At 39.5% G+C, this 13,642-nt stretch overlaps 1 protein-coding gene across 1 annotated transcript in view; it reads right to left on the bottom strand.

The window, feature by feature from the left end:
* Positions 1-2,867: 2,867 nt before the first annotated feature.
* klhl20 (kelch-like family member 20) overlaps positions 2,868-13,642 on the bottom strand; it is a 22,830-nt gene continuing 12,055 nt past the window's right edge. The window contains exons 9-14 of the mRNA XM_046051707.1: positions 10,917-11,100; positions 10,659-10,802; positions 10,257-10,390; positions 7,941-8,149; positions 7,660-7,766; positions 2,868-6,790 (exon numbers count right to left, since the gene is read on the bottom strand). Of these exons, the coding sequence (XP_045907663.1) occupies positions 6,706-6,790; positions 7,660-7,766; positions 7,941-8,149; positions 10,257-10,390; positions 10,659-10,802; positions 10,917-11,100 (863 nt within the window). The 3' untranslated portion in view covers positions 2,868-6,705. The remainder of the gene's footprint in view (positions 6,791-7,659; positions 7,767-7,940; positions 8,150-10,256; positions 10,391-10,658; positions 10,803-10,916; positions 11,101-13,642) is intronic.

Genomic DNA, 13,642 nt, shown 5'->3' with positions numbered 1-13,642 from the left:
GGACAAATAAACACCCGAAGTCGGTCTGGCTTATGCTCCGACAACTACGCCGTTTACCAGCAGGAGGAGCTCAGAGTTAACAGCTTTTATTAAATTAGCTTTTCACTTTAGTTTTTGGGATTACAACTTGATTTATCTTCACTCGCGCTTCTCGGCAGCTAGATCCCGTGCACATCTGTTTCCACTGTTGTCGTTAGCGTCGGATGGCACCGGAGTTCTGCTGGACTACTACTTCATTTTTATATAAAAACCGGACAAAGCTGGACATTACTTGGAGAAAAGAAAGCGAGGAAGTTGAACTACCTGGTGAGTTCAGAAAATATGTGTCTGTAACTTTATTCCAGCTATTGTTGTACTTTTTTGCTAACAGGTTAGCATGTTCTCCCTGTGTCTGCGTGGGTTCTCTCCGGGTGCTCCGGCTTCCTCCCACCATCCAAAGACATACAGGCTAGGTTCATTGGTGTCTCCAAAATTGTCCTTAGGTGTGGATGTGAATGGTTGTTTGTCTATGTGTGGCCCTGCGATGGACTGGCGACCTGTCCAGGGTGTACCCAATGTAAGCGGGGATTGGCTCCAGCCACCCACGACCCTGTAGGCAGGATAAGCAGTTGACGATGGATGGATGGTTTAAGCACTTAGACCAGTCTGAGTGGTGAGATAAAGTGTTTACAATGGCAGCCATTTTGTGATGAGGCAATTATGTATAATAATAATAATGATGATAATCAACTTTACTAGCCACATACAATTTATACACAGTACAAGGTATGCAGAATTTCTTCTCTATCCCATCCTAATTAGCTCAGTACAGCTCCTCATCTCAGCTTGAGGCTCGAGGCTACACTAACATAACACACACTTGTATTTTGGGTAATGTAGGCGCCAGATATTGACAAGGAAGAAGAATGTGTGGAATAAAAAAGTTCTGCTGTATCTGGAGTACAACAAAACTCCACACAGATAAGACCTACATAAAGGCAGGCCCAACCTCATTGATCTAACTACCTCAGACTATAGTTTTGTTCATTGTATAAATGAATGGGATGTAAACCAAGTTATCAATGGAATGCGAAGGTTGAAAGTGTGTCCACACTGCAGCTATACAGTTACTGATAATATCCACACAGGCCCAGAATAGAAAACCCTATTTTAGAAATGGATGGACAGCGCTAACAAATGAAAAACCATGGGAGAAGTGTGCACTTCATCTGTGGAGACTCAAGAAATCTACCAGTTGTGTGAGTAACGTTTATGATTTACATCAGGAACACATTTCTTTCCTCTGTCCTCACATAACAAAAAAGTTATAACTGGAAAAAGAAATACCATTTTTTTTTAAAAACTCCATTTTTTCCTCTGGAGCCTCACCTTTGAAAGCTCTGGCACCAGTTGTGGTGAAGAGAACTTTTGCTGTTTGCTAGCTGAATGACCATGACTGAACATCCATCTTTCTTCTTCTTCTTCTGACATTTGGACATAAAAGCCTTTCAGCAGTTTGGAGACAAAAAGCAAGCTAGTGATCTGTAACCCAAATCAAATCCCTCTGCTGTTGATTTATTCTGCTCAATACACCAAAAAAGAAAGAGTTTATGTCCACATAGTCAGGCTTGCATGCATATGGTTTGAAAACTCACTTGTTTTATTACAGAGCAATTATGTTTAATTTATTGTGAGGAAACGTTTCAATTTCTTTCTCCATTGTTTAATACAGGTCTACGCATGGGTCATCGATTGGGCATAATAAGCCTCACATCTTGTTAAATGTAAAAACTAACATCTGTATCGCCATTTTGACAACAAGGACTAGAAATTGCAACCTTGACATTCATCAAACTTGAATGTGAACTTGACCATCAGTGAACTGTAATATCACTACAGACACAACAGGACTTTACCATCTTGTAACACATTTAAGTGTGCGTTCAGCTGCATTTACTGTAACATCCATATAAATACCATCTGAGCCATTGCTCTGCCCCTCCTAAAGGGAAGGTTAAAGGTCACTGACCAGTGGACAGCCAGAAGAAAGATGCCAGAGGGCATCTTTATACACATCCATACTCTGGTCACATGATCTCCATGATAACGTGCTAAACTCTCTATTTTTCCCCTCTACTCGGGCCCCCCTGGTGTCTGCCCCCAGGCAGGCTCGTATTTGGTAAGACCTCTTGAGAATGGCACAAAAATGATTGACATAGTAAAGTCTATGTCAATTTAATTTATTCAGCTAACTGTTCAGTTATAGCCTCTCTAGATTTTGATTCCCAACATAAATGCTCTTTAAAAACCCTGATAGTGATTTATGACTGACGTTATGGGCTCCTAGGATTTACATTTTAGAGGTTACATCCAAATGACTTGTATTATAATGTTGGGTTTTCCTGCTGTGAATCATATGCTGTCTCACGTCCAAGTCAATTTACAGTGGTTGCTGTCTTTGTCTCCCAGGAGATGAAGCATTATTCACTGTGGAGCAGCTCTAGGATTTGTCTGTGAAATAATCATTACAGGCAAGTCTCTGCTGAGCAGCTTAAATACTTAGTGTTACAAATTTACTACTTAAAAAAAAAAAGGAGCCTAGTGATATCATACACATAAAACAAACTCAACTTTAAGGTGGATATCCTCTTAAACCAACCATATAAACAGCACTTAGCCTACATTAGCATTCTGCAGCATCTATACCTATACTGTCAGTGATCACCAGTTTTTCTGCCAAATTTAACTCAAGCTCTTCATGGGTATTTTTGGTTTTACTAGAAGAAATATAAAATATGTGTACGTGTCTTATTTTATATCCTTTTTTTGTTGTGAAAACCTTTAGCGGCAGAGAGTACCCAAAATTCCTCACAAAGAATCAGACAGGATTTTTTTCCCCCAGGGAAAACGTTTAATACTTGTCATAATGAACATGGTGAGTCCAGAGCTGCTGTAGCAATCAAAGCTAAGAGATGGCTGTTTGATGCATGAAAACAAACACCACAATAATGTTTGGGTCACATGTTGAACACAGTGCTCTGTTGAGGCTACTCAAAACAATAACTCTGAGTACAGACTTCTGACTGAAGGCTGGCTGACTTCTGCTCATCACAATCACAATGCATTAGTAGCTTACATGATTTAAAAATCGGGAAACTCCACTCAAGTTTGGGAAATCAAATACAGAATTACTAGTCAAGGACAGCCCAGTCAATGTGTGTTTACTCAAACATCTATTGCCAGAGTTAGTCAGAAAAGTAAGGCCAGTGCAGTTAAAACAAGAGCTCTCACAGCAAAGCCATAGAACCCAAAGAGTTTCGTTCTGCATTTACCAGTAATATCACAGGTTCAACCCAAATCAAACCATGCATCTTCAAATTGAAGGCTTACCTGTGCTTTCGTGTGTTAAGAAAACTGTTCTACTTTTTAAAGATAAACCATCTAAAAACTCAGTTTATCTCAAAAAAGTATCTTCACAAAGATGAAATAGTGATGTTTTTCTTTAACCCTGAAAGGTTGACTTGAGAAAAAAAATCACAGTTCACCACAGGAAAGCTATTCAACAGTAACAGGGGTTGTCTTGAGCCAAAGCAATAACATGTGTGGACTCTTAAACTGAGTGGGGTGTCCTTGTAATTCTGTGGCAGTGAAAAATAGCAACATATTCTTGGGGGAGTTTTCAAGAAGCAGGCATACACAGTCGGCCCCGCTGCATCGTTTTTTTGTTTAACAAACTGAAAATATTTCTATTAAATGAAAACTAGGCATTTGCCACAATGAATATGCAAAGTGTGTTACAGAGCTTTTCTCCAATGTCAGCACTTAAGAAAAATTGCATGAAATGGTCAGATTCAACAGTTCAAGTGAGTGAGCATGTGTGAGTGCAAAAAATATCCCAAAACATAAACATTCAATTTCAACGTAGCTTTTTTGCACAACTACATGATCAGACAAACGGCGATCCTCCGGCTTGAAATGCACCACTAGGATAGAAAACTAAACCCAACAAAAATACAGAATTGCCCTACTCATAAACATTAACACCAATATTCAGGTGAGGATCTGCTTGCTCATGAAAATGTGGTTGAAATAATGCATTAACAACAGCCTTGTGTCATTTTCTTGCTGCCATTACAGCAAAGCATTTGTTCCACGCGCAATTTAAATCCCTAACCCAATTTAAAGTGCAGAACTGTAGTGAACTGTGTGTGACACAAAGGCATCATTCTCAGTGTGAGGCCTTAAATGCCGGATTTCCAAGTTGATCTTTGATGATTTTAGATTGTTTTACATATCTGGAAAGTTCAACACCCATATAATATGTAATTAAAAAAGAAAAAAAGAAATGAAATCTAAAATACATTTCCACTCACATTGCAATAATTTAAAGAAGATTCATCAAAACCAATTTCACCATCTACTCAAACTGTGTCTCCACTCCTGTTAACACTGAGCTGAGATCAGTTATACAACCAGAAACCAAGAAGAAAAATGCAAAAGGGGTCGGTGTTTTCATTATCAATATCAGTGCTGCACTATAACTGTCCTCCAGCAGGTGTTACTATTACACTGAGCTGAACATGACAGGAAAATAAAAACATGGGAACTTAGAATACAGAACAAAAAGGATCTGTGTGTCAAAACTCCATGAATGTGAGAACAAAGACATCAGTTACTGACTACTACGGCAGGACTTTTAAGTTAAGAATTATATGAATGTGGTCTATCCTTGTAAAACAAAAATCGGATAAATATACGCTACTGCAATTATCATTGTCCACTGTCATGAAGACTTTCTCCGAGTTTGTTGCAGGTTCAGAGGTCAGACTTTGATGCTATATGTATAAAACATGTAAGAGAAATCCAACAGAAACCAGGTTTAACTTTCCTCCATTTAATTGAGAAAACAGATACCGGATTTTTTTGTTATCAGGGAAAATATGAAATAGAAATCTTCAGGTTTTATATGCTCCCAAACTGCTGAATTGAGAAACATCCTTTGGCTAGAGAATGTTGTCCTATCCAACATGTGGATAATGAGAGTCCAAAAATTTCTATTAACATTTCTAAACTGAACTTGAGCATCGGCGCTGCCTGGGCTATGGTAAATTCAATGAGCCCAAGGTGATCATCATCATCTTCAATGAATGGCTGAAAGATTGCTTCAGTTCTCACATAAAATATTTACAGTCCATCAAACGTTTAATACGACACTGAACTTATTACTTGCATAATGGGCTTAAGCCCATCTTTTCCAGGAGGCCGGAGGGGGGGAAAAAAATAAAATATAATAAAATCAGATTTCTCTTTTGGTGTAACTTTGGTAAAGGAAGTTAACCTAATGCATTATGCACACAAACACTAACAATCTGTCTTCACAGCAGATCATTGGCGCCAGTGTTCAGTGCCAACACATCAACAATTGATTTCCCACTTTTTTTTTTTTATAGAAAAAGGGAAAGTAATCTTGTATCTCATATTTATGTTATATTTTATTTTCCAATCTCCTGTTTTCAAACACTGACAGCATTTAGGATTACTTTAAAATTACTACAATTAGCTTTAAAGGGTAAGTCTAATGATATTCTTTCCATTTTTGCATTTGTAAGATTAATATTATCAATATCGGCCTTAAAAGTTTGTATCTGTAAATACAACTCTCGTATAAACTCTTCTGCCTCTAGACGTGGTCGGATGACCTAGTTTGTTCGAAGCATGCTGAGACCTTCAGGATCCAGCACTGGAGCAATAAACCAGCGACACCAAGTTCTTTCCACTGAAGTGGACTAACAGGCCATTTAGTATGTTCCTTTAAAGACACATCTGAACTGCAATCACACCAATGGTAACAAAGAGCCACAGTGGCCTCCTGGAAAGTGCAGCCGCAGTGCCCCATTTAACAACAGTGAGTTTGTGTGAAAATGTTGAGTGGACTTCCTCATACACACTTTTCTAATGCTACCCATCCCCTGGTGACTGTTATTGGTGAATTAAGTTATGTTTTTCCTCTCTGGGTTTCCAGCCTAAAAGTATAGATGCCTTCAGAAGCCTGACAGCTTTCTGCCGTTTAATGCTACACGAGTCCCAGAGACATACCAGCCACAGCTGAGATGTAAGCCTGAAACAAAGTAGAAAAAGAATGAGGGAGTATGGATTTACCTTTGACAGACAGTCACAGTATGAAGACTTTTTTGGGGCTGGCACAAGACAAGGAAAGGTGATAGAGGCTTTCACAGTTGGAAAGTCTGAAAAAGCCCTCCAGTTATGTTTTTGAACTTCTTAAACCTCAAACCTAAGCTGATCTCCCCCAGCAGAAACCTTGGTCACGTTGGATTCATCTGTCACACACGCTGAATCAAATGTCCCGGACTGAAAGGCTTGGAGGATGAAAACTTGGAGAGGACCCAGGAGGAGGACTGGCCTCTCCAGACCGGAAGCTTAATGGTACTTGGTAGACTTCTGCCCTCAGTGCACTTTGTGGTCAATCAATGAAGACAACCGGGGTATTCCGTAGTTAATGACCTCAAAGTGGGGCTGGGGATGAGCTAGAGTTCAAAGTTTTTCCCTCTTCATTTCTGTATCTTCCCCCCCACATTTGTCCTCATCCTCGCATGAATAAAAGCGTCTCTTTTGGAGGCACAAGAGTTGGTGAAGAGAGGCATCCATTGCAATGTGATGAGGTGTGTGTGTGTTTGTGTTGGGGGGTGGGGGTGGGGGGTGGTGGTGTTACCATATGTGGGATTCACAGTGAGTCATTTTAATGACACCCACACCTCCACCTAGCCGACGGTAGTTCATTCCTCCATACAACCTGGAAAGTAGTGAGAGTTAAATGATGAGGATGGAAAAGTTCCAATTTCCTTTTGTGCAGTAGACATTTGCTTAAAGGTACGTGTTCTGGTACTCATTAATGTGAACGTGGCACAGAATAGAAGAGGAAAACAAGTAAAAATGAATCACTGACTACCTTATTGGGGCTTATGTGACAAGAAAACATGGATAAGGAGAGTGAAATTGTAAATCCAGGGCAGAGGGATTTAAATTTGTTTGTATGTTTGAATCAAATATGATGAAGTCAGGAGGCAGAGGTGGAATCACCCTGATCACGTGCACATGTGTGGATGTGTATCAAGCAAACACTTTTTACAAGCAATGCATTTTCAAAGTTCTAATAATTATATCAGCTCTAGTTTTCATTTAGAGTTCAGGGTCCTCTTGCAGTGTAGCTGATGTTCATCTACAATTTTCTGGAGTGTCCCAGTAATATCTGTTCTTACTGAAGCATGTCACATGACATGGTTAGGCTATGCTTGAGACTGAGAACATCTCCACAAATACTGATATACTGAATATCTTGTTTGATTCCATGGCAAAATATTAATTACACATGTAGGTCCCCTGTTTGTAGCATTTACAGTAAATTTAAACAATAATTGTATTTTAAGTAAGATATTTTTTGTAACTTCATTTGGTTATTTTATTTCCTAATTTAAATAATTTGCCTTCCTCAGTATATGTGATGTCATGTTATGTTATAATAAAACTATTATGTTCTACAGATATGTGAAGTGGGGCAAAAGTTGATTAACAAACTACTTTATTTGCTTACATTTCAGTGATGTACACAAACGCACTCCGGTAGTGTAGTGTAATTTCATCTTTTTACAGACTGTCTCTTACCTCCATGTGTTGGCATCAGGGTCGTACACTTCTATAGTTTTGAGATACGTTGTCCCATCAAAGCCTCCAACTGCCATCAGCTGACCATTCACCACAGCCAAGCCCACCTACAGAAGCACTCAATTAAATTTTAGCCTCAGACACAGATTAAAGTCACGATCTCCTTTTACAGATTAAATGCTGTCTATCTAGTTATTGACATGTGTTTGAAGCAGTAACTACAACTATGCAAAAACAAACCTCATATTTCAACCAAACAAAACCCCAGAGCGCACACTCACCCCGCTCCGTCTGGACGTCATGGCCACCACAGGAGACCACTGGTTGGTCCGGGGGTTGTACCGCTCAGCACTGCTCAGCTCTGTGGTGTCGTCTCTCCCTCCAACAGAGTAAATCATGTCCTGGTAGACTGCACAGCCAAGGTGCTTCCTCCTGGTTCCCATGGGAGACACGGTGTGCCAACGGTTCTCTTGAGGGTTGTAGCGTTCCACTGAAGAGGAGAGAAAGGAGGAAAAAAGGAAAATTATTACAGTGAACATGTTGACAATGCACATGTAGTGAACAGCCAGACCTTACTTGACTAGGGTGTGTATCGTGTATTGTTTTACGATAACTAAACTAACTAAGTACCAAAACAAGTACTTTTAAAGTGATACTGATACCAATAGAGTAATTCATTCGATACCTTGCGCTAAATGCCACCTTGTATTTTTATTGTTATGTTTCTTTTTTTCAATTAACTTTTACATAAAAATATTGGTTAATATTCTCCTCATCCTAATTAGGTCACCCTCAGGGGTATTATTATACAGGGAAAGACTACTGCTTACTACTTTTTTGTAGGCCTATTTGAGAGAGGAGGAGGGAAATAGTTTAGTGACCAAATGAGTTGTGGGAAACAAATTTAAGTTAATTTTTTGATACGTTTGTTGAAAGTAAACAGAATTATTTTAACTTTTGATCAATAAACTGAATTGAAAGATACCTGCGATATGTTTTTCTGTTAGTGGTGAGTCGCAAACCCCAATAAAGACGAAAGTAAGGCCCCATCCACACTACTGTGTTGTCGAATTAAAACGGAAACCTTTTGCTGTTTGCACCTCCCGTCCAGACTAAAATGGCAAAAACGAAGACCTAAAATGGAGAAGAAACGCAAAACTGGGTCGGCAGCGTTTCGAAACTCCGGAGGGCTAAGTGAAGACGGGCCAAAACGGAGGACTTTAGAAACGATGATGCAGACGCTCACGCTCTGCTTTCTGATTGGGTCTTATAAGTCATGCAAAGCAGAAACGATGCTGACAGAGTTTTAGTTTTGGTATTTTTATTAAAATATTCTGTACCGTGCAAATAACACTTAGGCCTATCTGCCTACACTTGTAGGCTACTGTGCATGTCGCCGTTTACTTTACGACTCCCAGTCCGTTTTCACGACACCCTAGTCCCGTGTCACATTCAGTAACAGTCCCAGCATTGGTGTATACAAAAAAAAAAAATCTGGTCTGATTCTTCGTCTGCATTTCTTTATTCTTTCGCCAAATCTTCTGTAACTACGGAATAGACCATCTGCTTTATGTTTACACTGGCACGCGCATGCCCAGTGTATCTGAACGGGCACTAGATGCGTCGGTTTAATGTAGACGGGGATCACCTCTGATGCGCAGCTAAAACGCTGGTGTGGACGGAGATCATATTGGTTTTAATTCTCCGTTTGTAAACTAAAACAAAGTAGTGTGGATGGGGCCTAAGAAGTAGAAAACGAGTAAGGAGTCTGTTTAAACAAGTCACTAAACTACACTAAAGAGTCTAAAGAAGAGTAAAATAGAGGCTAGGCCTCCGGCCGATCACTACATCTGAAGCAGCCGGAGCTGCAGTTGGAGCATCCGTGAGTAAAATCAGTTGATCGCTGTTGTGCCACAAAAGCTTTAATTGATATGATGGAACACAGTGATCAATCGGTGACAAGTGATGTGAATAGCAAATTAAAATGTAGAGAGTAGTCTTAAATTATACCAGAAAATGAAACCAATGGAAAGCTAAGCTTGTGGTGATAAACTTGCAACAGTGATGAACATGTCTGAGACCAAAGGTGGAGGGGCTGTTAAAATCAGCATGGACTCTTGGACATGGACCAATTTTTTTAAATAGAGTTTATGGTGCAGGCACATAAGAAAAAAAAAAAAAGACAGGTTCCCTAATTTTTTGCCGCGATATGGTTACAAAAAGTATCGAATGAAGTACTGGTTTGACTGGAGACGTTTCGCTTGTACTCGGGCTGTTTCGGTCGACACCATAAAGGTATCGAGTAGCGATACCCATCCCTAGTAGTGTCCTTATACTGCACTTTAAGGCAGATTAACTATTCCAACAATAAAACTGCCTTTCTTTTCCTAACTAATCCCACTGTGTTACAGTTTTGAATGGATGGTCCCACCCTGCATTACATCTCACATGGAATTAAGGAAGCTTAATTGTATGAAAACTCTTGCACTGCCTTCTCCTAGAGTAGCAGAACATGATGATACCTTTTCTCTGATTCCTTCTTGTTGAAGTTCTGGGTTCAGTTAAGATTGTACTCCTCACATGACTCAGTACCGTACCCGTATTTAGTGGTGATGTTCCATCAGACCCTCCTACAGCGTACAGGAACCCCCCCAGTACAGCCACAGCTACACCCAGTCGCCTGGTGCTCATGGAGGCCACACGAGTCCATTTGTTCTCCTTAGGATCATACCTAAAGCATAAGAACAATTCCATTTTATTGGACAGTGCTATTACATAGCCTTACATCACAAATTAAAGAATAAATATAGCAAGTTATACATCATGAAGCACTGTGTGTGTACAGGACACACATCAACCTCATGTACGACCTCAAGTTGTAGGCTGTAGTTTTTAATCTGTTGGTTTAATTTCATATCCAAAAAACCAACACTAGCATAGATGGTTACATGGACATTTTATAATTTTTGATAAAAACATTTATCAGTTTTGACAGATACCTTTCTACAATGTTGAGACAGGAAACGCCGTCCTGTCCCCCTACAGCATACAGATAACCACCGAGGACAGCCACTCCCACACTGGTACGACAAGTGCTCGTGGGGGCCACATCGCTGCTCCACTGATTTGTCTTTGGATCATATCTGGACAGGAGATAAATGAAACTTTGATTTTACTTCTCCATCTTTTTGCTGTAGTAATGTGGAAAGACAAAAGCATGAAAATCTCAAGACAACGCGTGAATTATCTTGCCACACCTCTCCACAGAGTTGAGGTACGACGAGCCATCATGACCTCCCACCGCATACAACAAGTCATCCAAAACACTGACACCGACTCCACATCGCCGTTTACTCATTGATGCTACCATTCGCCACTCGTTGGTCTGGGGATCGTAACGCTCCACGCTGGAAATAGCGTCACCGCTGCACCAACCACCAACTACAAGACAAGAAGACATGGGGGAAGAGGCAAAGGAGAGAGAGAGAGAGTGCACAATATTAAATTAAGTCATTTATTATCCTCTGCACTGGCATTGGTGTCTACATACAGGGCTCCTGCACATTTTCCATTTTAGAATTCCACAAGATTTCTCTGAAGCTATTATTTAGAGAATAAAAAAATATTTTGAAATATGTTTTCCGAACTACAGGTCAGAGGAAAGACACCACACTGCAGTCCAAACTTTTTACAAGTCTAAAAGACTGGAGACTCCCGAGAAATACTAACACATGCAGATATGACTGGAAGCAAGTTATTCAAAACATTACAACTTTTTCTCCCCTATATAAAGATTTAATTCTCAAAGCCTCAGATTACTATTATGTTTTGGCCCTAATACCGTCGTAGTTGACAGACTACAATTCTGCCATTTGGTTTATGTTATTCTTTCACTTATTTTCAGCTGACTGTTTACTGTTTGTGTACCAAATACACTGACTAGACACTGACAGTCAAACATGGTTAAGATTTTATTTTTTGATCTGTTATTATTATTGCTAGGGACAACTCAGTATTTGCTGGATATTGGTGCTTCTTCCAAGGTCCTTGGAATTTTACATAGAAAACAAAATAGGGGCAATAGTCTGGAAACAAACATTTTTCCATACTTTCTTGTCTTTTTTCCATTCTTATCCAAACCTAGAAATTACTCAAATCAAATTCCATGCTTTTTCATACTGCGTAGGAACCCTGTATACACTAGACTAGTAAATACATCTACAAATGTGATGCAATGGAAAACCTGGGGTGTTTCTCAAAACCAAGAATGCAAAGAATGGACGTTCTTGCTAGTCGTTCTTGGAAGAATGAACTTGCAATGTCACAAGCACACAAAACGCTGCTGGCAGTTTGAGACGATGCATTCTTGCTGGTATTGTGCAATACCTCCAGCACAGAGGCCGCTTGCATTGCAACAGCCAGGCTTTCTCCCCAAAACTAAAAGCTCAGAATCAGGTTTATTGTAGGTTTTAACTTATCAAGATCTATCTGCACATAAAAAAAAAAATTATATAAAGTAAAAGCAAATAAAAACCAAATACTGTGACCACAACTCTACTGTACACTAGCAATGTAATGTCTAATATAATAATAATAATATTAAAGGAGACCTATTATGCTTTTCCACATTTTAATGACTTATCTACAACAATGTTGGATGTTCATGTTAAACATGAGGCATTTATAAGAAATCACTGTGAGCAAAAACCTCAGGTTTCCTCCTGTTCTGAAAGCTCTGTTTTGAACTGCTTTTTCTACCAAGGTCTCCGTTCTATGTATTACCGAGCCAGACGGTGTTCCATATAGGGTCATGTGCTCCCACACTAAGGCATGGCAATGCTCAGTCTGCCTGTTCCGCAACAACAGCCTAGCCTGGTAACATGCTTCCGGTCTTGGCCAATGAGACAGTGGGCTTTGAGAGGGGGGGGCCATAAAGAGACAGGAGCATCTACAGCCTGTTCAGACAGACAGACTGAAATGAAGCCCTACACGAAGAGTCAGTATAAGAAAATAAAATATTTATTTAATATAAACTTTGAGTCATGCAAAGATGCCATACAGGAGTCACAGGACTACAATATAGGTCTGGAAAAGCAGTTGAATAGGTCTCCTTTAACAATAATAATAATAATAATAATAAAGCAAAGACAGTCGCCTTTTATACGATTTCTGATAATTTTTTCCGAAGTTTCACAAGCCCAGATTTTTTGTATATCATCATTTTTCTTTACATCATCAAGATGTCTCTTGATTTAAGTTAAAATCTTACAAAATTACTCACAATGTAATGACAGAATAGCGGTACGAACGTTAAAACTATCATACAGCTGTTGGTCTTTAATCTGCTGTTGTTGTCATAACTCCGAAAATGTTTGAGCACATTTTAGATTTGCCATCATTTTTAGTAAAACTGCCAATATTCGACATCTACACAGCTAATTTCTCGCCTCAAACCTTCTCAGAAGTGGATTAAGTGATGAAATAGCGTACGAAAATAGTACAAAACGTTCTGTTGTTGGCCTCTCTCTCTTCAGCCCCTCGTTTGAGTGCCGACCTGAATGCTGGGATATCTCTGCCGTCAAGTTCACACAAGTTACCAACCGATGCATCCTCAGTAAAATGGGTGTGTCAAGAACACTTCCAGGATTTTTAACTGTTCTTGTCAAAATGCAAACTTGTGTATTGGGACAGTACTTGGGCCACAAAAGATGATGTTTCACAAGAACACAAGTACAGACACGAACATAGATTGAGAAAGGCCCCCGGTATACAGTGAGGAAAATAAGTATTTGGACACCCCGCTATTTTGCAAGTTCTCCCACTTAGAGATCATGGAGGGGTCTGAAATTGTCATCGTAGGTGCATGTCCACTGTGAGAGACAATCAAAAAAATAATAATCCAGAAATCACAATGTATGATTTTTTAACTATTTATTTGTATGATACAGCTGCAAATAAGTATTTGAACACCTGTCTATCAGCT

Source organism: Micropterus dolomieu, linkage group LG06, assembly GCF_021292245.1.
Source record: "Micropterus dolomieu isolate WLL.071019.BEF.003 ecotype Adirondacks linkage group LG06, ASM2129224v1, whole genome shotgun sequence".
NCBI lineage: Eukaryota > Metazoa > Chordata > Actinopteri > Centrarchiformes > Centrarchidae > Micropterus > Micropterus dolomieu.
This window is presented reverse-complemented; position numbering and strand designations above follow the sequence as displayed.